The sequence below is a fragment of the Syngnathus floridae genome, chromosome 6 (assembly GCF_059516105.1).
Source record: "Syngnathus floridae isolate MCC-2025c chromosome 6, RoL_Sflo_1.0, whole genome shotgun sequence".
Classification (NCBI taxonomy): Eukaryota; Metazoa; Chordata; class Actinopteri; order Syngnathiformes; family Syngnathidae; genus Syngnathus; species Syngnathus floridae.
In genome coordinates this window covers 8769541-8794032 of record NC_142418.1, presented here as the reverse complement: position 1 = coordinate 8794032, position 24492 = coordinate 8769541, and the positions used below count along the sequence as shown (strand labels likewise).

General features: G+C 38.2%; 1 protein-coding gene across 4 annotated transcripts in view; it reads right to left on the bottom strand.

The window, feature by feature from the left end:
• The window catches only part of cdh13 (cadherin 13, H-cadherin (heart)), a 169387-nt gene that overhangs the window by 96635 nt on the left and 48260 nt on the right, over window positions 1-24492 (bottom strand). For all 4 annotated transcript variants that reach the window (XM_088379246.1, XM_088379250.1, XM_088379249.1 and 1 more), the window contains exons 2-3: window positions 22362-22479; window positions 5339-5550 (exon numbers count right to left, since the gene is read on the bottom strand). In XM_088379246.1, coding sequence (XP_088235372.1) covers window positions 5339-5550; window positions 22362-22479 — 330 coding nt within the window. The remainder of the gene's footprint in view (window positions 1-5338; window positions 5551-22361; window positions 22480-24492) is intronic.

Here is a 24492-nt window from a genome sequence, read left to right as displayed (position 1 = left end):
AAACATTAGTGCATTATAAATGATTTGCTTGAATGAAGAAAATAGAATACCGACCAAGCACTCAATTATATGGATTTGAAAACAACTGCCAGCGGTCAGAGGTTGTTTTTTTTTTTCGCTTTATTGAAGATGAAGAAAATAACATGGAGTTTGATAAGCAAAGCAAGGAGGAAATCATGCACCCACTGAGCTTGCAGCATCAGTGGTAAACACATGAGACTGGACTTTGTCAAGGGAAATTAACTCGAGTTCATATATAACTGTCTTTTCAATCACACCAAACAAAAAACACAAAGGAAGAAATGTGTTGTTGAAATCAGAAGCAAAGATTTTTAGTCATTAGTACGAGACCAAAAAATAAAGTACATTTTTTTTAGCAGAATGAAGTGAGGATGTTTCAACTAAAAATAAGTCAAATGAAGACCACATCATATTGGGCCGTGCCACCAGTTACGTATTAGGTACGAGGAAACTGACCAAAAGAAAGACACAAACCACAACACAAACATGTATCCGTCTGATTTTAGACACAGCTAAAAAAAAAGGATAACACAGCAAGCTACTGATTTAATGAACCAGTAACAATTACTGCAGATGGTTTTGACAAAGTGAAACTGTTGAGGCAGAAGGAGTAGATCACAGATTGCAGCTCCCCAAAACACAATTGCATGGACTAATTTTATTCAACACCCTCTTGCTGTTGTTTGTTTGTGAAGAAAGAGATGCTGCCCCCCCATCCACACACACTTCTGCTTGGGTGTGAATGAAGGAAAAAAAAAAAGTCGTTGACATATGAACCGGAATCTGGAATCCTGGCTGCAAACATAGGGATGATATCCTACAATAGAAGAGACATTGGAAACTATCCACACACTGGGACACGAGCCCAGAGAGACAACACACACACACAGGCGTGCGCACACACCGACACAGGAACACACACACCGAGGTATTCACAATAGGTATTCAAGTAATTGTGAATTTAAAGGGAACTCTCAAAAGTTCAACTCACCAAAAGTGTTGCAACAATTTGGAGTTAAATCAAGTCAAATAAAAACATGAAGCATCACAACTAGTGGTCCTTGCGCCTGCTTCAAAGTTGAGAGTTTCTGGGTTTGAAATTTTTTTATTTTCTCTCACTGCTTGCATAGGTTTTACTTTCGCCTAACTCTCCAAATAATGTTTTTTTTTAAATAATAAAACAGTTGATGAAATATAATTAGGACTTGACGGTCTGCCCACACGTCCATTTATTTGCGACTTTGCTGTATCCAGTACCATGAATAGAGTTATGTTTATAGATCAGAATTTCAAATTCTTCACGAAGCAAAAGTGGACAAGTACATAGTATATTGTTGCAGTGCTTAAAACACAACTGTGAAGACAAAAACGCTTTCACACGTCATTTTAATTGACATCTCCATGAAACAACGATGCTAAGAAAAAGGACATTTTCTAAAAAGAGCAAACATGTCAACACAGGACCTTGTGAGACGCACTTATATTTTCAATGTGGATAAATTAATGGTGATGTCTGTCACCTTAATTCATTTGAATTGTCCAAAATAAATGCAGTTCCCTACTTATCAACTCCAATGTCGCCAGTCAAGTGAAAAGAAGCAAATGTGACTGCTCAGGGATGGGTGGGCTCTCATGCAATCTCTTGCATTTGGTGGAATGATTGGAAGTGACAAATCTTGCCTTGACATTATTCAGGTCTTTAGTGAACACAATGAGGATTTTTAGGAGAACATCCTTTCAGTAAGCCTATAAGTCTTGCACATACAAGTTAACTCGAATGAGCAAGAAAACATCTGGTTCACACTGAATTATTTTATAAAAACACCACAATTAAATGCCATTGTCACACAAAACAAAATTTATACTTGACACGGATCACGGTCCAAACATTGCATATGGACAGCTGCATAATTTATTGTTTGTCTAATTTACTAAACCAATATTGACCTACATGCATTAATCAGGTTCAGACTAGCTTGTTAGCACAAGTTTGGTATGTGTGATGCCTAATTGTTTGTATACATCACCTACTGCTACATCATCCACAGACACCCCTAAATTGACTATAATTGAAATTCAACACGCAGTTAAAGAAATGGTTGATTATTGGCCTGGCTAAAGAGTTTTAGATGTGCCCTAAAAAGGACCTGTCATGAGCAATGAAACTTGGCTTCCTGCGCTGTCCTCATGTTGGCAGAAGAAGAAATATAAACTCTAATGCACCACATTTTCCTTGGGGCGGCCAGCCAAATTAGATCAGTTTAGATGCTGTTAGAAGATATGAGATGAAGTGATGCAGGCACTTTTCCTTGTTTCATTTGCAATGCAGATATCCTTTTTTTGTCCTTCCTTTTTATTGCCCATAGTGCAACACTGTATTGACTGCACACAAATGTGGTGTGCGTACAAACAGGGCTTTGTTTGCGTGTTGACTGATGAGCGCGCTGTTCGTGGCTGTCAGTATGTCTGGCACACCTAATTGAAAAAGAACAGGTAAGAGGCACAACTAGGGCATATGGCTACAACGGTGCCAACACTCCAACGATGAGCATAGCGCTGAGGCTTCCATCTGTCAAGCACTCTGACCGTTTTACCTTATGCTCCCCTTCCAAAGGTCAGATAAACACAATGAAACAGTAATCATAAACAACCAGACCAGAACCAGCCCAGATATAAATGGTTAAGTCGGAAATGGCCACTCTTAGCAAACCCGTTGAGGCATGACCTTCCAAATGTCAAAGATATTAAACTAGACATGAAACTGTTAAACTGGTAGGTGATGGGTTTTCAAGCACAGGCTGAAAGAACTCCGACCTGAGTTTGGTAATCAAGGGTTGACCGTATCAAAGCCATGGAGCTGAGGTCTCAGCTGTGACATACAGCATGTATAAATGAGATCAGAAGCACCGCATTTTAGCGGAGGTCTCCACCATGACATCAGGGAACTGTAACGGCCCGGTTGTGGAAAAGGGATGTTTAACCAATCAAGTTTTTCTCTTTTTTTCCCTTTCCTAAATTCATCCGTCACTTCCGTTAGCACTTATCCTCATAAGGGTTACAGATGAGTGTTTATGGGGGCGGGCTGAACCATAGACGAGACCTAAAATGATTTACTGATTACTTTTTTGCCATCACTGTACATCACTGAAATTACTAATCAGGGAAAGTTTGCAATTATTTTATGGGTCTGACATTTTTTCTGTCACAATACACAAAGGAGTGTAGAAGGAGAAAGGAGTGGAGAATACACATAATTAAAATTTCCTTTTTGCATGGGGGGGTGGAGTCTGCCTCATATTAAATGATAGCTTGATGACTGAGGATGACTGAGGCTGGAAACATTACGTAATTGCAAAGAAAGCCAACAGAAGCATAGAATTTGATATGCTTATTTAAACCATCCTATTTACACTGTGCTCTTTTTTTATTAAGTTAAAAACAAAAGCAACTCTGTTTGACTAATTATGTGTGTGCGCGTGTGTGTTTAATGTTTTTTATGTGCAAGCAGCCATGAGACAAGAGAGAGGGAAAAAAAGTCATTGTCAAGTGAGCCCGGAGTGACTAAGGCAACAATGTCATGTCCTTGTCTATTCTGCCATTTTTACTTTCAATGCTATATTGAGAAGTGTCATTACTCATTTTTGACAATGTGTTGTGGTCCTGGTGAGAAATGGATAACATCAAGGCCAACCCTAACCAGCAGTGACAAGGTTGTACAGATAACTGTAGAGGACAATTTTAGATATGCTACCAAGTGAAATTGAAAGTGTCCCTATGAAGCATAGCTTAGTTATAAGTAATCACAGGTGAGGACAAATAGACAGAAAATAATTCAACCATCTGTCCACCATAAGTCATCTTAAATTTATAGGGTTATTCAATTTTAATTGAAGTGTTGAGCTTTGCAGTGGGACTATGTGCCCTATTTTTGTCAATGCAGTATTCATTTTTGATTTACATAGCCATTGGACTCATATCAGCAGAAAAGTATGTTAATGCACTAAAACAATAGCAAAAGTCCTGAAAACTAAAGTTGGGTACAAGTGTGTCCGCTTGCTTTGGTTTTGCTCCATTAATTAATTTGATGCAATTATTATGAGAAGGATGACTTGTGGCTGACTGTATAATCCGTTCACAGTGAAATTGAGTGCCACTTGGCACTTTTACATGGACATCCAGCGTTTAGGTTTGTGGACTAGCAATGATCCTAACCATGGAGCCTAGGAAATCATTTGAATGCGAAAGAGGCTATTGAATGTCAAACCTTCTAACCAAATGGTGAAAATAAGTAGGAATTAATCCAGAAAGCAAAAGACAGACAAAAGGTAAAGCAGTAAACAGAATTACTGAGTTGAATAGGGACACAAACAGATTATAATGTGTACTGTTGTGCTGTGTATGCAAGATGTTCTTTCTCAATCATACCCAGACGGCCTTAGTCAAATTCAAAGCTGACTAAGAAAAAAAATCTATTTGCCAATACAGGATGAAAATATGACTGTGGATGGAATGTTGAAATCATTGCATTTGCAAAATAAAAGCAACAAAAGCTGAATAAACAGGCTTATGGACTTATTTCAACCCCTTATCAGCTGTTAAATTTGAATGATGCTTGCCTCTGACCCCACCACAACATTTTTTGCACAACACTGCAGGAAGAAAATAAAACCAAATAAAGCTCAAGGTCTATTTTGGCATTAGGCATTTGTCAAACTGAAATTGATTCAAATGCTGTTTTGCAAATGATCTCTTTTAAGTCAGACCATCTGAAAGAAATAGTGTTGGTTAACTTTGCACATGATACATGAATATTACACTTTACTCACTCTTATTACTTGAAATTGTAATAGCTGGAACGAAGGCAGTTTATTTTAATTCATAACAATTTCCACTCTTCTGGGAATGCCTTCTACATGATCTTCATTGAATGTACTGTATATAGAGAGAGTGACAATGTGTGCAAAGGTTAAGATTAGAACATTTTCCATCTTCAATAAAAGGTCAAGCTTGCATATTTCAAATAAATTGCTGTTTCTGACAGACACATTCTCTGTAACTGAAATTACACTTAACTTATTCAACAACTTTTTTTCAGTCAATACGTACGCCACAGTCATCTGCTTTGATAGGCTTCACAGTGGACTTGGACTACTTATTTTACTGCACTTAAATACACACACATGCACACACACACACACACACACACACACACACACACACACACACACACACACACACACACACACACACACACACACACACACACACACACACACACACACACACAAAGATTCGTTTACACATTGCATTAACTCACTTTGAGAATATGCGCTGATTCAAGTGGGAGTCCAGTTATGTCCACCTGTGCGATGTCATCTGCGTGAGCACTTTGCCCATGGATGAGCATGACCGGCCCGCTGTATGTCACATCTTGCAGAGGTACCAAATTCAGGTCCCCATCGACGTGGAACTTGGTGACAGAAACCTCAAAGGCCACGTCTTCATTACCAGCACAATCATCAAAGTCAACTGCAAACAAACATATATTGCGAAAATGTCAGACAATAAAGAAAAGAAAAAAATACAGTTTCTGACTTCTTTCCCTGAGAAGAAAACATTAGAATTTTCTAAATGATCCACACATACATAGAAATTGCCTGAAGATAAAAATACAGAGCAAAATACATGCTCCAAAGGTCTTGGCTGCCATAAAAGTGCCAAAAGAGATCAAATTCACACACGCTCTGGGTAATATTTATGACCTGCTACTTTGTTTACACTTTAAACTGTCTGTTTATGCAAAAAAAAAAAAAAAGAATCCTGAACTGCGGGCCTACAGTGAGGCTTTGGATATGTCGAAAAACATTGGTTGCATTTAAAAAACAAATGCTGCTCAAATAATAAACGTTATTCATTGTTTACTTCAGGGATTTTGGCTGTGTGCGTATGTTCAGTAAAAGTACATTTTGATTTAACTTGCAAAAAATTTTGAAATGTTTTGCTTCTTCGAGGCTTGGACACATTGCTCTCAATAGAAAAACAAATCTCTAACTTAATCAAGATATTTTTCCAGAGAACTAACAACCGTTAGTTTGTGTATTTGAAGCTCAACAGAAGATGTGCAAGGCAGCAGGACAACATCCCAGAGGGCACAAGTAAATCAATATCTGAATGGCTTGGCACGATCTCAAGAGGGAGAGTCACACCAGACTTCCCAAGAACATGGTTAAATTAAAATAATTTGTCAAGAGGAATGGTCCAGAATTTTTCTCGCTGGTTATGCAAGTTGATACGCAACATTTTGTTGATGTTGCTGCAAAATTATAAAATCCAAAGATTCACGTACTTTTTTGTGCGTCAGTGTGGTATTGGTATCAATTGTCTGGACATGGATGATGATCATCTGACATTTTATGACCAATTTATGCAGAATTCAAGGGGAGTACAACAATACAATACAACCATTAAATTGTAATTAAGCACAAAAGCATTCATGAGGAATGCTAATGCCACATGATGACCAATAATCCTACAAGGTTTGTTTGTTTTTTACTTTTGAACCGGATTTCACCAGAGGTTTTGGCGAAATTCCAAATTGCAAAACTTGAGGGTGAACGACGGGAAGTTACACTGCATTAGAAAGATTTACTTTGAATCAGGCCTTCTTCTCACATTGGTGCATGTCTTGCTTAACCGTGGGGTGGATCCTGCCGGGAATACTAACAGACTCCAGTCACAGCCATCCACTTTTTTAATCACTCCCACATACTACCTCACTGTTACAACATGGTTACCCCCCACTGTGGATCCTGGAGTAAGGGACACCACAGGAAGTGAGGAAGTGTGGATGTCTACACGTGTTGTTGGTTAAGCAGGCAGGTGCAACAAGGATTCACATTGTGCAGTAAAACTCTGCGTGGGTCTCATCGTGTACAACAAAGGTCCACCTCTGACCATATGCTGTTTTATATAACTTTTTTTTTGTATGAGTTACATTTCAGCTTGGCATGAATCATTTCTATAACATATTAAATATTTTATGTATAAACACACATAGATAAATGAAATAGATATATGTGCATATGTATATATACGTGTATATATATATATATGTATAATTTATTCATTGTTATTTAGAACCATCTACATGGACAGTATAAGAGCGATAACAACACACAAGTGAGCAGAAAGAAATTGAAGCCAGAAGAACATGACAGGGCACTAAGCAATAGCTCAAGAAGCCTCATACACTTGTCGTAGCAAAGGCTTAGACTCAATATTCAACTGATACTTCTAAGCCAACACATGAGAGATGTATTAATTTCCATCCTCTTTCCAAGCCTCAGATTTATTTCAATAACACAGTCTTTAGTGTCTACAAATTGCAGTGCCAAACAGTGTCAGTGGCATTTCAAAGGAAGCCAAAGAGTGTTTGATGGCATTCTAATGCTGTCAGGTTTTGGAGGGTGGGGGTGATTTCGAAAGGGAGCATGTTGAGCTGGCAGCTTTGAAGTCAGATAACAATGACAGAACACAACTTAGCCCACTTTCCACCAACACGTCCTCTTTCTTTTCATAGTGCTTGCCCACGCAACTAAGAAAAACATGGATTAGGGTCACCAAAATCCCACACTGAAGACAACTAAAGAATATGGTCTGTGACAATTTTGCAAGTTGGAAATTAGTTCACTTCAGGCTAGAACCTCCCATGAAGACTGATTATTAAAGACTTGATCTATGCAAATGTCGGAATTGTTGCTTGAGAGGTGCCGCTTTGATGCTACCTCAATGACCAGCCCCATGCATGCACATTTCTTATGCATCAGTTGGTTTGACCTATGTGGACATGGAGCATATTGAACATTAATGGAATTTCATCCTTGAAAAATAATTCTGTGTATTCCTCTATTAAACCTCATAATAACCCTAACATGATAAAGCCCATGCCTCAAGAACCAAACAACACAAGAAATACATGTTACATATTCTGAGCTTGATATTCCAATTCTCAGAAATGAAGTGGCAAAGTTTGATCTACAATATTGCCATTAGCTACTCATATGCTTTACTTTGCACTTTGCTCAAATGTAGGGATTTTCCTTACTAGATAGCAATTCTTTTGTAGTTTATTTCAAGTCGATATGATGAGATTGATGGGTAGGTGACAATGGGTGTCTTGTTGATGGCTGGCTATGTATGTCGTCAACTTTCCTTATTTTGACAGCATTCCATCCTCCAATGCAGACACACACTGCTGGGGAAAATATCATTGCAGCTCTTTTGAGGACCGACACTTGAAGGCCCAATCTGACTCTACAGACCACTTCTACAGCAGTCATTTGGAATTTCTGTTTCGTTACCACATCCCCATTGAACATCAGTATTCTGGAAGAAGGCTTTGTGAACTTGGCGATAGAATCTGCGGCATGGGTCTAAGAGACAACACCTGAAAGACTCCCCCTTTCCCTTTCTACTTAGTATTTTATACATTGTAGAACACATTAGTACAGAGTTGCAGAACATCTACTTTCCTGAAAAGCCTGTCATTCTGTGAATTTAAATAACATTTATAGAAGAAATTTATTTATTCATTTATTTATTCATTTATAAAAAGAAACAAACAGTAATGCTAAAAGGATTATAGAGATATTAGGGGACATTTTTATAGTGTAAAATTCATCTTAGTTTCCATTCACTTATTTCAAACCATGCTTAATTTACCACAATTTCTATAAGTAGCATTTTTTTCATAGTTTGGCCGGGGATGTGACTTATACTCAGGAGCGATTTAGGTGTGAAATTATTAACTACAAATGTTATATCATTTTACATGTTTTTTCAAAATAAACCGCTAGAGGGCGCTCTAGGTCAGTGGAATAATTGGAACTGCAACTGCCGATGAGTCTGACGTAAGCCACGTAGAAGAGGAAGCGCAGTTTTGTCTACCGCCGGAGTTAGCAGAGTTCTTAAAAAGTGACACTGAGGATGACGATTTCATTGGATTTATGATTTTGAGTGACACAGATGGTTTGGTAAACTTATTAGCATGTTATTTATGCTATAGTTATCTGAATAACTCTTAATATGTTACGTCAGGCACATTCTCAGCTCCTCATTTGTCTTATTCTTCTTTCTTATGCATTTTATGGCTGGTGCGACTTGTACTCCGGAGTGACTTATAGTCTGGAAAATACGGTATGTTACTGATAATCTTCATGAGCCATTTTTAAAGCTATTTTTTGAATAAAAAGGTCAAAAGCATTAGACGTAAGGCTGTGAAGCATTTGCTCATATTTAGTTGAGGTACAGACATTGTCTGTTGAATCAACATCTTAAAAATGTGTTAAAGCTGATTATGATAAGCTGGCATTTACAAAGTGGATCAATCACCAACAGCTTAGTGGCTGACAAGTAACTACAAACAGTGCACATCCAATGCTACCTCGGCCCTCAGAGGGCTAATTCCAATCATACATCGCTATCGCTTACTATCTACAAAGAAGTGCTTTGTTTACTGTTTCTAAATACAGAACATAGTAGGTACAGAGGTAATGGGTTTATTTATGCTTTGATCAGTGCACCTCAATATCCAGCAGTCCTTTCCACTGATTTACTTTGCTGTTTCATGACTTTAACTAACTAAACTAATTAAATGTAAAATGGACAAACAAGAGTGGTTGGCAAGAGAAACATTGCAGTGTCCTTCACTACCATAGACAAATAGCAGTGCTAATAGCCAATAGATTCATTCTGGTATCACTTTTTTTCACTGTTGTAATTTAAAAGAAAATGTAAAAAAATGTGTCAAGAATTTTTTTATCCATCCCTATTTTGTCATTTAGTTAAATGAAACCGAAAATGACATCAGAGGATCTGTTGAGTTATGCACTCAATTATATATTGTTTCTATTTTATGTTGTATTTATTATTTCTTGGTATGACAGAAAACGTTGATCGTCTAAGTGAAGATACCTGCGTTAATTAGGTGGCTATTTTAATAAAGAGCCCTCATGCACACAGCAGTAGTGGTTGCAGTGAGTGGTGTGTCAACAGAGGTTTTATTTTTATTTTTTTGTTATCCACCAAGTTCATTGCAATTACAAGGGCTTCACACACGTGCCTGCTGCTGTATGGCGACTCTGCCAACAGAGTCTCAAGAGAAAGTAAAATCCCTGAACACTGTTTCTGCCACAGACAAAGGCGCTTTTACTCAACAGACAGGTAAAGTGATACATTGTCATAAATGTGATGGACCAAATTGAGAAAAATGTTATTGGATTCCTTTAAGTGCTCTTGCAATTGGTAAACTCAAAAGATCCTCAAGTATTATTCTTTGGAAACATCGCCCACTGAGCTCAGCAGCACTGCACAAGAAAAAAAACACAACTGAAAACAGAGACATGACAGAAACTTACCGACAATTAGTTTCCAATGATTTCACAAACTACATTTTGGACAAGACTCACTGTGCAGTGTTGCTCAGCTGTGAAGCACCCCGGAAGTGCAAATCTAATTAAAGTTCTGTGCATGAATGTGTCCAATATGGAGCGGAATTCCTCTCATTGAAAACCAGAGGCAACATTGTATGTATCTTAAATATCGTCAATATCGATGCCAAAGCTTACCATATCAACCTCTTTGCACATTCCAACAAAATTGATGCTGGTACAATATGTACAATCGCGTAGTACAAGAATGGCAACACAACGAGATGAACAAGTTACATGGGAAAACATGTTTTGTTTTGTTTTTTTTACTAATGAAACAATAAAAAAAATATACAATTCTAATCTCATGGTAACACAAAGGGAAATCAGAATATTCCCAAAGAATCCAACTGGGCCAAAAAAACAATGGACAATCAAATCCAGTTCATGTTCAAGAAACAAATATAATACCTCAGCTCGATATTGGCCATCCCGCTTTACTGCTTGATTTAATGAATGTGCAGCGCCTGCCTCTCGATTCACAGCTGCACCACAATAGCAAGGCGGCAGATATCAGTAGCTCCAGATGCTGTGGCCACATTGCTGGAACCAAGCCAAGCTAAATTGCTGTGACTAATTTCCAAACAGTTTACACTTGCAATCGTGTGTATGTTTTCGATGCTAAATTGAATTAGTGCAGTGTCCATCTCTTTGAAATACGCATTAGGTTAATCTGTGATATTGTATCTCTAGATTTATACCCCAACTTTAGCTGATTTGTGAACACAGTGCTTTGAAAAACAAGGTAAACAAGCGCAACAACTTCAGGTTTGAAATATTTTAACAAGCGTCGCTGTCATTTATTTACCGTCATTTTTACGTGCGTTTTCTTGACATTCTGCAGCACCTTTGTTTAATATCACCTGTGTTTACCAGGATGCAAAACAGACACCTTTTCTCTCTGCAATAAATGGTCACAAACACCAACAAAAGGCAAGTGAATAAGACCCTCATTATCGTTGTCTGGCAGTAGAGATTGCCCTTCTTGTGTTTTGAATGGGAATGCATGTATTCACCTCATGCATAAAGAGCTGGTTGAAACAATTCACTAAAAGACCATGAATATTTATTAAAGTCTATAAGAGCCTGACTTTAAAAGCTGGAATACCTGCACATCTAATGACCTTGATAACCCATTTTTCTAGTAATAATTTTAATTAACTTGCATGAACACATCAATGTGTCAAGACACTCTGAATGCTTGCTTAACCATTTTAACAACAAAGGAGCATAGGTGAGCTACAATAACATGTAAAAACAATAGTCGTGTAAGTGTACATATTTTTTATTAATAGTCATAGTTTTTATTGTATTTGTCATACAAATTATAATTGCCCAGGGGAATTTGAAATATTATTTCATACAATGCATTTCAGGTCAGTTATTCTGTATATAATTTAACACCTCAGTCAAGAAAGATGGTGCGTTGAGATTGAGCGCTGTAGCCATTTGTTGATCACGCAAAAAGCACAAAACCAATTTTCATGACACTTTTGCAAAGTGGTAGCACCCATTAAGTGAAAATCAAAATAAAAAGTTCCATCACACCCCAGAATGCAAGCGTAGGAAACATTTACTCCACAAAACTTAGTTAGGGTGATGTTTATATTGTCCTTTAAAAATACAGACTGATAGGCTGTTTAGTGAAAGGGAAAAATACACAACAGAGAACACAACTTGGTGCTTTACTGAGTGCATTTACTATTTCATCCTGAGAAAATGTACTTGGTGACAGTGTAGATGGCCTGATACCAAGTAATACCATCTGTCATCTGCACTAAACTACTTCCAAGTAAGAGAAAGGAAATCCGTCTTCTTTTTTACGTTTATGTTTTCACCATAACTCATGGACTAACTTATTTTTTTTCAGTCGGCTGTTGGACTTTATTTGGGCAGTACGAGCTGTGAGCTACAGGCTATTATGACCTCAGCACTGCATCATAGCGCCATTTTATTTGATGCAAAGACCTTTTTTCTTTTTTTTCCATTTTCTATTTTTTGTTTTCTAAAACAATCAACTGCCTCAACTGCCAATTTTCAAAGCTGAACGATCTACCAAGTCTGGCTTTAAACATTACAGAAAGCCACTGACAAACTGGATGGGTTGCGTAACGCAAGAAGAAAGGTAAACTGAAAAATACCCAGATTGAACCCACACTGCAAACTCTATGTGGAACTGAGTCAAATTTGAAACTAGAAGTTTGGACTCCTGATTATTGGAGCCTTTTTGAGCAACACAAGATCAGCTATGCAATGTTTCTCACTCTTCCTCACAATCCTCTGTATATGTTTGTGTTGTACATTACTTCTTAACGAATACAGTCTTCTTTTCTGAAAATATGAAATGGCTCAGGCTTTCATACAGTATGTCTTTGGTACACCAAATTTGCTGTGGAGCGTAAAATATGCCTCTGACCCAGTCTCACTTCCAGAAAGCCCAAATGTCCACGAGGACTCAGCACTGTCATGCTGTGAAGTGCTGGCAGGCTTCTGTGTGGAACTTCAGAGTCATTTATCCATTTCTCTTTGCGCTTTCCAACTCTGCAGTGCTGCTTTCACTTGAGGAATCATCACTCAAGAGAGCATTCTAGCATTACACACATCACGGCAAAATAAACTAATGCTGTAACTAATCCTAAAATAGCTAATAACCAACGTGACCAAACATAACCATTAATTAGCTGGTCACAAAGCACAATTATATGTCCCGATTATACACTAAGAGTTCTCTTTCATCCAGATAGTAGGATCCTGTGAAATAATGTACCTTTTAGAGCTCGTCAAGAAAGACTGATGTGCGGCGCATAAATAACATTGGAGAGCCGTCTGGCAAAAAGTCTGACCAAATTTCACACAGGATTAACAAATACCAAACAAATTAGTATAGATAGATTGTACAAGAATATTTTTGGGGGGATAAAAAAGGAGAAAAGCAGTTGCCTGTGAGTGTAGTCACAGACTAGTGGCCTAATATCATGATACATCAACGTACAACATACTTGCAGTTTAAGTTTTAATTTATTTTTTATCATGTAAACATATCCTAAAACAGGGTATAAACAAATCAATACGTCACTTCTTTGAACACTGATTTATACATCCATGTTAGCAATAGCCATGTTGAGATGTCGCTTTTTAGATTTCAGCCATTATTGACTAAATCCGCATCAAAAAAGTACTCAACATTTTTAGCTCTTGCACAGGAAACCCCAAAACACCCCTGACACTAAATCAAATTCAACTGACTTCTGGAAAGGGGGCCTGAGACTTAAAAGTAGCTATAAGGGGTTTGAATATAATATTTAAGCATATGTTGTTTTGAGCCTGTGAGGGCTCAGCATTGCACATTTTCAGCATAGGGTAACAGATGCTCCATTAAGATTTGACGTGACCATGAAAAGCTACTCATGCACTTCAAACTCAAACTAAATATGTCCCCAATGAAACCCAGCTTATAGTTTAGTATTAATGCAGACCAATGCAGATAAGAGAATACATAATTGCTTTTTCATATAACAGCCAAGCAGAAAATAGTTGGAATTGCTGCCAAATGCAGTGACACCAAAACCTGTCAATCAAACACTGTTGTGTCTATCCAGCACACGCACGTGCCCACACACAATAGTACACAGCAAATAAACCGTAATTTAGCAAACAAAGTGATATTAGGAACCAGGCAATGCATTGGGGGTTGGCAAATCAATAAGCTTTTAGGAAAGCAACGTCCCCCAGGTCGAAGGCTCGGAGGTTACTCAGCACTTTTTTGTCCAAGATGCAAAAACAAAAACAGCATATGACAAAACATTTCCACCAAATTACCTCTGTGTATTTATTCTCACGTTTCAGTCATACAGTGCTGTTTTGAAGTATGTTTTTTGTCCAAATTAAATAGCACATTAGATTTTAGAGCCAATAATTGCTGAAACTGAAAAACGAAGAAAATTAGGAAAGTAAAACAGAATAATAGGGACATTCTGTTTTGAAGTTTGTGTGTGTGTGTGTGTGTGTGTGTGGGTGTGGTTTTTTTTTCCAAACTAAATATCAAATATATTTTAGAGCCAATAATTGCTGAAACAGAAAAACTAAGAAGATTAGGAAAGTAAAACAGAATAATAGGGACATTTTGATTTTGGACAAATATTTGTATAAGAGTTATTACATTCATGGTTGGTGATGTTCTTATTGCATTTGTAATATTGCAAAAGTTATCCATGCATAATTCAACCGAATAAAAGGCCAATTTGCAGATGCCATACATGTTTTTATCTCAGGACTTGAAGCTGCTTTTAACTTATTTACACAGACACATATGTCCAAGTGAAAGAAGAGGCAAAGCATGTCAAAGTATGTCATCTTTCAGGCAAGTTATTGCACAAAGACTAGCAGCTAGTTATAAGTTAGGATGGCACCTACAAATGTTAACGCAAGCCTTCTATTTTTGAGTGACTGAACGATTATCAACAAGAAGATGTGACTTGCTGGATGCAAGACTGAGTGGTGTCAAAAGGATCAGATCAGCCCCCCCCAAAAAAAAAAAAAAACTAAACAAAAAGCTTGCTTATGTCTTGACAGGAGAGAACAACCTGTGCTTATCAAAACAATAATACTTTTCATGCTGCATGGAACTACAACAGACAGGATACGGAGCGTGGGCTACAAAATAATGAGGAGCGTCTTGATGACGATGAAAGACAATCCCATGGGATACTTGTTGGCGGGCCTCTGCTGTTCCAATGCTGCAAATTCTATAAATGTATTCAATTGACCATTAAAATAGCAAAATGGTGTCACATTAAATTCACGCCATAGACCGAGTCAACTGGGGTTGAGGTGTAGTGCAGCTTTATAATTAACATCAACACATCTAACTTATATCTATTTGTTTTATTCTAAAAAGGAGAGATATATTTAATGTAAAAAAAAAATAAATACTCAATTGAGTGAGGAAGTCAAGGTTATTGATTATAGTCCTTAATCGCAGAAACGTCTCAAAGGGCTCCACATGTTCTTGACCCCCAGGAGAGTGAAGAAAAAGTGAATAAAACTCATCAGACTTAAAGTCAAGAAAAAAAGTAATGCAGTATTAATCTTATAACAGTTCATGTCTGCTTGCCAAAATATGCTTCCTTTTAAAGCCGCAATTAAAACTTCCATGTTACTAATTGATGAATCGCCTCAAAGTGCACAGCCTGTGTTGAATTAAACATGTAGAATTTATTCCAGGAGTGCTGTTTGTTGAAGTTGCTCGATGTACTGCAATTTGCATGAGAAATGTAATTTTCATTTTTCCTGGGGTAAGACGGCTACACGTGTGTTGTCTGATCATTACAGGAAGGAAGTGGATGTTACCGCCTTTAGGAAGTAGACAGACAGCAAATATGTAGGGAACAAGCATGCAATCATTGCCAATTGTACACTGATTGCAGATGCGTGCATTGCACTCCTATTGGCAGCCTCGTGGATCTGTCGGACACTGAGCAGCAGGTGGGCTGACTGAAAGACGAGCTATCGGAAAGTCACATTATATACCAACAAATAATATGCCTTCGAATATCAGCAAAGTTGTCTTTTGTTTAGCTAGGAAAGGTTGTAAAAAACAAATGATCGTGTTAATGTTATCTGTTGAGTACTTTTAATTAAATAATCAAATATAGACATTTGGTGTGAATTTTAATGACTTTTATTTCACTACAGAGTGCAAGATGATCTCTTGTGGATGATGTTAAAGACCCTTTGGCCCACTTTGAAAAAACCCTACATGGAGTATCTAAATTATAATGATTATTTTAACTGTATCTTATTCAACCTACACTTTCATTATCTGAAGGAAATAGTGGTCCTATTGTCTGCCTCAATTTTAAAAGCTGATGAATTGCTATTTATCAGCAGTTCAGCAGTAGGAGCAAGTTTCATGACAGTCGTTTTTTTTTTTAGATATTCTAAATAAATGGTGAAAAGCTAGTTCATAACTTGACAACTTATGTAAAAACAGCTGCACACTCAAATCCCATGCACGCTTGCATATCCATACAAAGTAATGGCCTTTGTAATTACAGTAATTTGTCAGAAGCACACCTTGATTTATTGTCAAATTAAAAATCCAGCCGAAAAGAGGCTGCAAGTCGCTGTTACTGCAGCGACAAAATGTGATTAATGCTTTGCTATCACGGGCCTGAGAGTGGCATGATCCGGATACGCACCCGGGTAGGCATAGAAAGCTGAGTGGGAGTATCAATGTATGTGACCACGTTTTGGATGATGGAATAGGCGTGAGGCCTGCTGCAACTTGGAAGAGTTGGGTGGGGGTACTGTGGGGTAGATTATTGCTATATTTAGTAAGTGGAGCATGGATGGGTGGTAGGAAAAGTAAACCTGCTTCACATCTTACATACAGCTCTATCCATTTATTCTCAGTCGGAATATTCAGCGATTTTTTTACCTTCCATTTTTAGGTAATGTACAGTATATCAAGAAAAAAATAACAATAACCCAACAAAGACAGGTGAACAAGAAGAATAGTTCCAACACAGAAAAGAAACTAAAGCTGTCTTTCCTTTGTGACATTATGGATTAATGACACAAAGATAAGACCCTTAAGAGTGCACTTCATCCCACTTTGGCGGCGATGAAACATAAATCATCTAAAACTCCCAAGCAAATGCAGGAGCAGAGAGGGGGAAATAAAAGAGCTGTGGGAGATGTCTTGCCAATTTATCAATAACCGAAAGACTATTTCTGACTTCAAGTACTTTTGACTTTTCAGGATGATAAAAAAAAAAAAAAAAAAAAATGTCAGCAGGAGCACAGGAGGGAGTCATGAACCATGCCAGCAAGAAGGTCTTTGGCGCTCCCTTCATATGGTTTTGGGCCTCACGCCAGCCAGGGGAGATTCACGTCCTGCTGCTCAGCATCAAATAGCAAATTTGCCTCCTAATTCCAAACCCGGGGAGATTCTGATTCATGCCATTTATTTTGCAAGTCAAAGAATTTAAAGTTTGTGTGTGAGAAACTAAGATTGCGCCTATAGAAACCTTACCATTACTGGCCTGCAGGATGCAAATGAGTTATCCTCATTTCTTCTCCTTATCATTTATCACAGCAAGATGCCCTCCAGTTTACTGCAGCACTACTATAATGCATAATAATCATAATAATTATGCATAATTTTACAATCTCAGTCTCGAAGGCCCGAGCAAAAGTCCTGCTTAGTTCATTATCAGTATTATACATAACAGTTATGTGGAAAAGCATATAGCAGGCTGGTGGGCATCATTTTGCAGGGAGCCAAGCAAAGTACCATCTTTCTGAATTTATCTGAACTACAACCCATTGTAAAAGCAACCCAACTGTCTTGTTTGTGTGCAATCACAGCAGACCACAGAGAAAATAAAAGAGAAAAAGTCTTACACTTTTAAAACTTTGACTACTTTTCACAGTCGGGAGGTAAAAGCATCTTTGGATGGCAATCATTGGCCTTCATGACAACCCTTCACACTAGCAATGTTTGAAAGACACTCAAGATACAAAATCTATGAGGGGGATGTCAAAACATCCTGTTCTTTTGTGGGAAATACGTAGCATTAAGAGTATCAGCAGTAGTAAATATTACAGAATAAAAGGAAATGTTGCAATCTTGCAAGGTTTGGAACAATTTATTGAAAAGTCATATTTACCAAAATGTGTCTTTTATGTGCGTTTTGTTTGTGTGGTACATAAAAACTATTTAAGGATTGCCACAAAACTTTATGGAGAGGGTAAGGCATGAGTCAAAAGGGGAAAAAAGACATAAAATGTCACTGTAGATTCAGATTGTGGCTCCAAATACTGAAGACTATGACTTTACTCTCTGACTCTTTGATATATTTTGAAGATTGCAGTTGAAGTTGTCAGTGTGCAAGATAATGCCAGCCTCAAACACTCCATGAATGAGATTAAGTGTGTATTCAGAACAGAAAAGTTCTTCAGTCCCCTTGTTTGGTCCAGGCCAAAAGAGAACTTAATTTTTTTTCGTTTGGCGCGGTTCCCATTCAGATTCAGATATTTTGTAAACACATCCACGCTTGTGATGATCTGTGCTCCCACTGGACAGCTTTGACCAGGTCCCGGAAATGGAGGAAAACATGCAGTGGCTTGTTAAGCCCAAAAATGCGCACCTATCCTGGAGTTGATTCAGATCTACGCTGTTTGTATTCACAACTGAAGCGAACAGCACCCGAGTCCGTTTGGAAGCGAACCGAGACCACCCTGTTCTTTAATCCGCACCAGGATTTATTTGCGTGTAGTCACACCTGCATAATAGGTCCGGAATCAAACCCTGGTCCTTTTAAAATGGACCAAACAGTCAGGTCTGAATATATCATGTACGAAAGGGCCTTCATAACCTGCTTTTTACACACTGCTCATCCACGAAGGAACAATATCACAAAAGGTTTGGGAAATCTAGCCGAGAATCAGCATCAACCGGCACGCAACAGATAAATTGGATCATTATAGTGCAAGCAGTCAGGAGCTGCCAATCCCTTGTTATTCCTCCCTGAACAAGACCAGAATTAAAAATTGGGTTCAAAAAGGAATTATTAGTCAGCTTGGATCGATCGGCTATAGCAGCCCAAAACCCTTGATAGGATGCATGTGAAATAAGTTTCATCAGGACAAACAAAGAAATTACAGTTAAATTGAATTATATTCTAATGAGTAAAATTGAGATGTTATGACTGGCTTGCTCAATACAGTCAATAAAATGCAGCAAATCTTTGCAACATTGTCAGCTTATACACTTTTTTTTTCTATATTGTTCTTGAATTTTCCCCTTCAGTATTTTTTTTTTTTGTTACTTATCTAATTGTTTTGTACCTCACTGGCCATGTTGGATTTGCTCTTTTCACCCAAAACTGAAAAAGCCACGTCCGAGGTCTTATACTAACTTTGTCTAACCAACCTTTGTTGTCTCTTTCCTAAATTTCTAAACCTTCCTGACTCGACTCAGCACACTGGGTTCATTTACACTTTAAATTTTTCTCCATGAAAGACATTTTCTCAGTTGGTCTTTGTGACCTACCCTTTTCAATTTGCTTATACAGTATTTTTCAATTTTCACTTGCATGAATTTTTGATGCAACCAAAGACCTTTGAAGGAAAAGAAGAAAGGGACAGTGCAGAGTGGAGGGCAGAGAAAACAGAGAACCCACTGATGGGGAGTGCAACCAAACAACAGAAGTGGGACAAAGAGGGAATGTTTGAACATTGAATGCCAATGCATCGTATGGTCCTACATGACCATTAGCTAAGACGGATGTCCTTGAACTTTCCTCTGCACCAACAGGTATCGCACTCTCCAATAGCTATTATATGGAGAGGTCTATGGCAGGTGGCAAAGGCCTGAGCTGAATTTACATAAATCTGCATGTGTCACCAGGCCTGGCTGCAGCCTCTGGCATTTAGAATGAATCAGGGAAACACTCACTGTTTATTTATTTTTTTTATCATACAATAAAACGCTGGTTGGCAATGTACGACGATGCGCTCTCAGAAGCCATTTTCCTTAAGTGCCTGCTTTTGTTTGTGCCATCGGTTTTTCCTCACAGATCTACGATCACTGGCATAGATATTTTGCCTTTACATTCAGAATATACAGTAGCTTAGTTTTGAGTGACACTGGTGGGGGTATTAATCCAACATGTTTGAAGTGTTAATTAAGTTTCAGGTTTCTTTTGTTCACACGATGATCTGGTCTGGTGTGGTTTGAAAAAAAAAAAGACAACACAATGAACACTATAGCTGAAATATTTGAGCCGTTTTAAATATGTCACATACTTCACTTGCAAGATAAGCTCAGTCAGCCTGGACTATAAGGTGAATACACTAGAAAGGTACTTTGGGGAGTGCATTAGCAGGGGTGAGGCTACAGGGTGGCCAATGGTGGCCCAACTCCAGCCAGTTGTGGCCATGATAAACAATGACTTGGCTATGTGCGTTGTGTACGGCTGTGGGAATAGGTGCTTAGTGAGTTTAGTAAGCCGTGTCATCCTTAACCCCCCACTGAAAATGTTCTGGCTTACTGGCTATTCTCCCGTGTCAAGGTTTTGTTTTAGATTTGTGGTATTCTGCAGAGGGTAAGCAGATGGTTTGCTTCCCCATTGAGAGGTCATTAGAATTTTGTATTTTTGTTCTTTGTGAGTCAGCAATATAAAAACGATTAAAAAAATCTGTTGAGCTCAAAGTGCAGTTATATGTCATGTGCATGTATGTGCAACACAGTATGTTCCTGCATGTGCTGTCATGTGCATGGTTTGTGCAACACAGTATGTTCATGCATGTGCTGTCACGTGCATGGTTCTGTCCACAGCCGGTGAGAAGAGGGACCTCCGCAGTGGGAGGTGTTTCTGCTGACAGAAACATATTCCAGGTAATGGAAGCACTCTGTCGTCCCACGGTAGTGCACTAAAGCAGAACTGAGCTCTGTCTCCTACTACACGCTCCACTGAGCCTCCAGATGACAAACCGCTTCACTGAGTGACCAAAATCAAACCAAATAAAGTTTAAAAAGGTGGGTGAAAAAGATTGGAGGTGGAAGTATTGCTTTTTGCTGTGTAGGTTGGAAATGTTTCTTGGAAGAAAAACAACTGCTTATAAAAGCCAGAGGATTCATGTGACAAGGTACAGCATGCTATAAAAGTAGAAAACTTCGTGTGCATGTAGACGCAGTCAGTTATGCTCAAGCCGAAATGACAATTCTGCATATGTTCAAGCAGGAATTGACATTCTGCTAGAATCTCATACTTAAGAGGCATACACGAGAAAGTGTAGGCACAATAAAAAAAAAACATGTTACAGAAAAGATAATGCACAAAAGTACTTATAGAAATAAAAAAATACAACACAGAAATGTTCCTTATGTCCGCAGCACAACTTGGCTGAAGCAGACAGGAATGTGCCATCACACGCACACACACAGACACACACACACACACACACACACACAAAAGATAGTTAGCAATTCACACCTGCACATTGAGCAAATGAGCCCTGCACATCAACCGATACGCTCCAACAAAAAACGACAACCATGTATTGGGTTTTGAGTCTCCATCAACGCATCCATTTTCTCCCATAGATGCAGGGTTGTTATTCCTGCATCATTTTCTTAAAAAAAAAAAAAAAAAAAACCAAAAGCCCCGCCCCCTCAAATGCCTTGCTCCAGTGAGTGCTTGTCATGTTCACATCTGTGTCCATATAAAAGAGTTGATTAAGTATTGACTCTGCGAAGAAAAACTGTCCACTATGTTGGTAAAAGAAGAATATCTCATTTTCACCCGCGAAGGTGTGACATTTTGTTCATGTTTGAAATTCTTAAGCTACATATGTGGCCACATAGCAAGGGGCATTATACTACTTTACAAAACCAGTGGCAGAATAGAGATGATCTACATTTATTTTACATCCATTTGCAATTAAGTTTCAATAAATTAAACTAAATCTACGTTACGGTGGATTGGGTCCCCCATACTCATTTATCCAATGTTAAAAATAAAGTTTGTTCTGTACCATAGCGATCATCTTTGAATTGATGACTCAGTGATGGTGGTGGATGTGATTAACAATATCTCCATATGCTACATGACTACACCGGGATTATTCATCACCATGCACGCTCTTTTACAAATCATTGCACGGTGAGAAACATTTGCGATGAGGGTGAGAGTCACAGGTTGTATCCGGCATTATTATTTCAGATTATCCTCATTAGTCTTGTTCTCGAAATGGGTAATTGCAAAAAATAAAGACTTTTCTAATCACGATGTCTGTCGCAGACATTTTGGAAGGCAGTATTCTAAGAGTGTTCATTTCACTGACCTTTTAGAAGTGGCAAGCCTTTCTGGAAAGTTTGCCTATATGCCACCTGGTATTGTTTGACCTGGAAGCCAGGTACGCAAACTTCATGGTGACCTTGCTCTCGTCCACCGGCAAAAGTCTGCAAAAGAAAGAGGAGGAGCATTTGAAAAGAAAATCTTCTTGCTCGATTATTTTAACAACAATTTCCAATCAGCACAGTTCGAGTGAGGAGTACACACTCTCAGTCCCAGAGGAATTACAGTCAAAGAGGTTCTGATTATGCTAATAAGCTAGGCCTCACTGTGTACTCTTCTAAGTGGATTGGAGGGATGTCAGTGCACTCTCCTGAGGGTTGTCTCAGTGTTGGCAGCACTTCCTGCTGCTGCAGCAAGAGAAGATTCACTGTAACTTAAGATTCATGAAAGGCAGCTTGAGATATCGGAATTAATTATATGGGGGGCCTCTGATAAGAGCATCCCACATAGTGAGCTGCACTCGTTATCAGAGGATGCAGGTCAAGAGATGAATAACCACAGTCTATTTTTATATTGACAGCAGGCTACCTTTTGGAATCTTTGTATCATTTAAAGATCATTGTTTTGGGGGGTGCACTTTGAAATGATGCCAAATATGTTAGCAATACTACAATTTTATACTTGTAAAGGGTGAAAAACACAGTACTGATTTGCACTTCTTGTTACCCTTCAGTTAGCGACCATGAGAGAGGAGCAAATGGTAAAATATAAATGTCATGGAATAGGAAATCCAAAGCATGGCTTTTTGTCAAAAACAGTCAAATACCAAGAAGTAAAAACTCTAATTCTTGGATGTCCTTAGTTTAATGCACTGCAATATTGTTTGTTTAAATATTGTGTGTAGCACTGCAATGATGTCACATTATTCACAGCTATCAGCACTGATGTATTGAACCCATCTCACGCTGTCATACTTCACTTTAATTTCTTACATAAGGACAAAGTAAAACTAGGAAAACAAAAAAAATTGTTTTGTCACTCATTAACCACCGCCAAAATGATTGCCTGTAGCACATGTGTCAAATTCAAGGCCCGGAGGCGAGATACGGCCCGCCACATCATTTTATGTGGCCTGCGAAGACAAATTGTGCATCAAATTCATATGTCAATATTAAAATTACGAATTGTTTTCACTTTCAAAAAATAGCTCCATTGCTAGCAATTTTTATTACCATTCATATTTTTAAAATATGTTAAGAGTTTTTCTTAGTCTCTATTTTGAAAACTAGTTATTCATCTAGTCATTCACGAGTTTGTTGAGTGCCGTACACTATATATAATTTGAGACATTCAGACATTTATTTGGGTTGGCAATTTCAATGGCCCTTTGAAGGAAACCATGACTATGATGCGGCCCGCGACAAAAATAAGTTTGATACCCCTGGCCTATAGCCAAGCACTGGGTACCACACTGGTTGAGCCAACAAGTTAAATCGGAACTATTGCAGCTAGTCAGTAATTATCATCATCCAAACATTTTAAGAGCTTCACACTGTAAGTTGGGCACCCTGATTAGGGAGAGACTAATGTCACAATCTAAGCTTTGGTCAGAAGTTGAAAGCTATGTTTTTGATCCAACTATAGCCATACCTTCCACAAATTATTTGATGGGAACAGATGCCAGATAAGTGATAAGATTATGGCAAGTAGAAGATGTTTTCTAACGTGTATCAAGACACATAAACAAAATATTGAGTGCTGTTCAGCTCACAGTACAAATAAAATCACATCCCTAACATTAACCACTAGCATTATCATCAGATAGAGGTATTGCTTTAAACAGGGCAAAAGAGTCAGGTCAAAGTTGACTCTTTCATCTCAAATTGCATTAAAAAAATACAAAATCAACCAATCTAAATTTATTGATTATTCCCCAAAGAATTTAGTCAATTGCAACAACATGATCCAATGTGGACTGACATTCAGGCAGGTTTTACCTGAGGTGGCATTTCGTTTCCAACATTCACCCTGTTCTCGGCTTCACAGATGCATCATACCTCACGCAAGATAGAAAAAGTCCATGTGCGCTGTGTGTAAGTGTGTCTACCGGGTGAACAAGGGCTGGCAGATGTTCAGCAATGGAGGTCATTACATGTTACGTCCCAGCAGTGTAATCA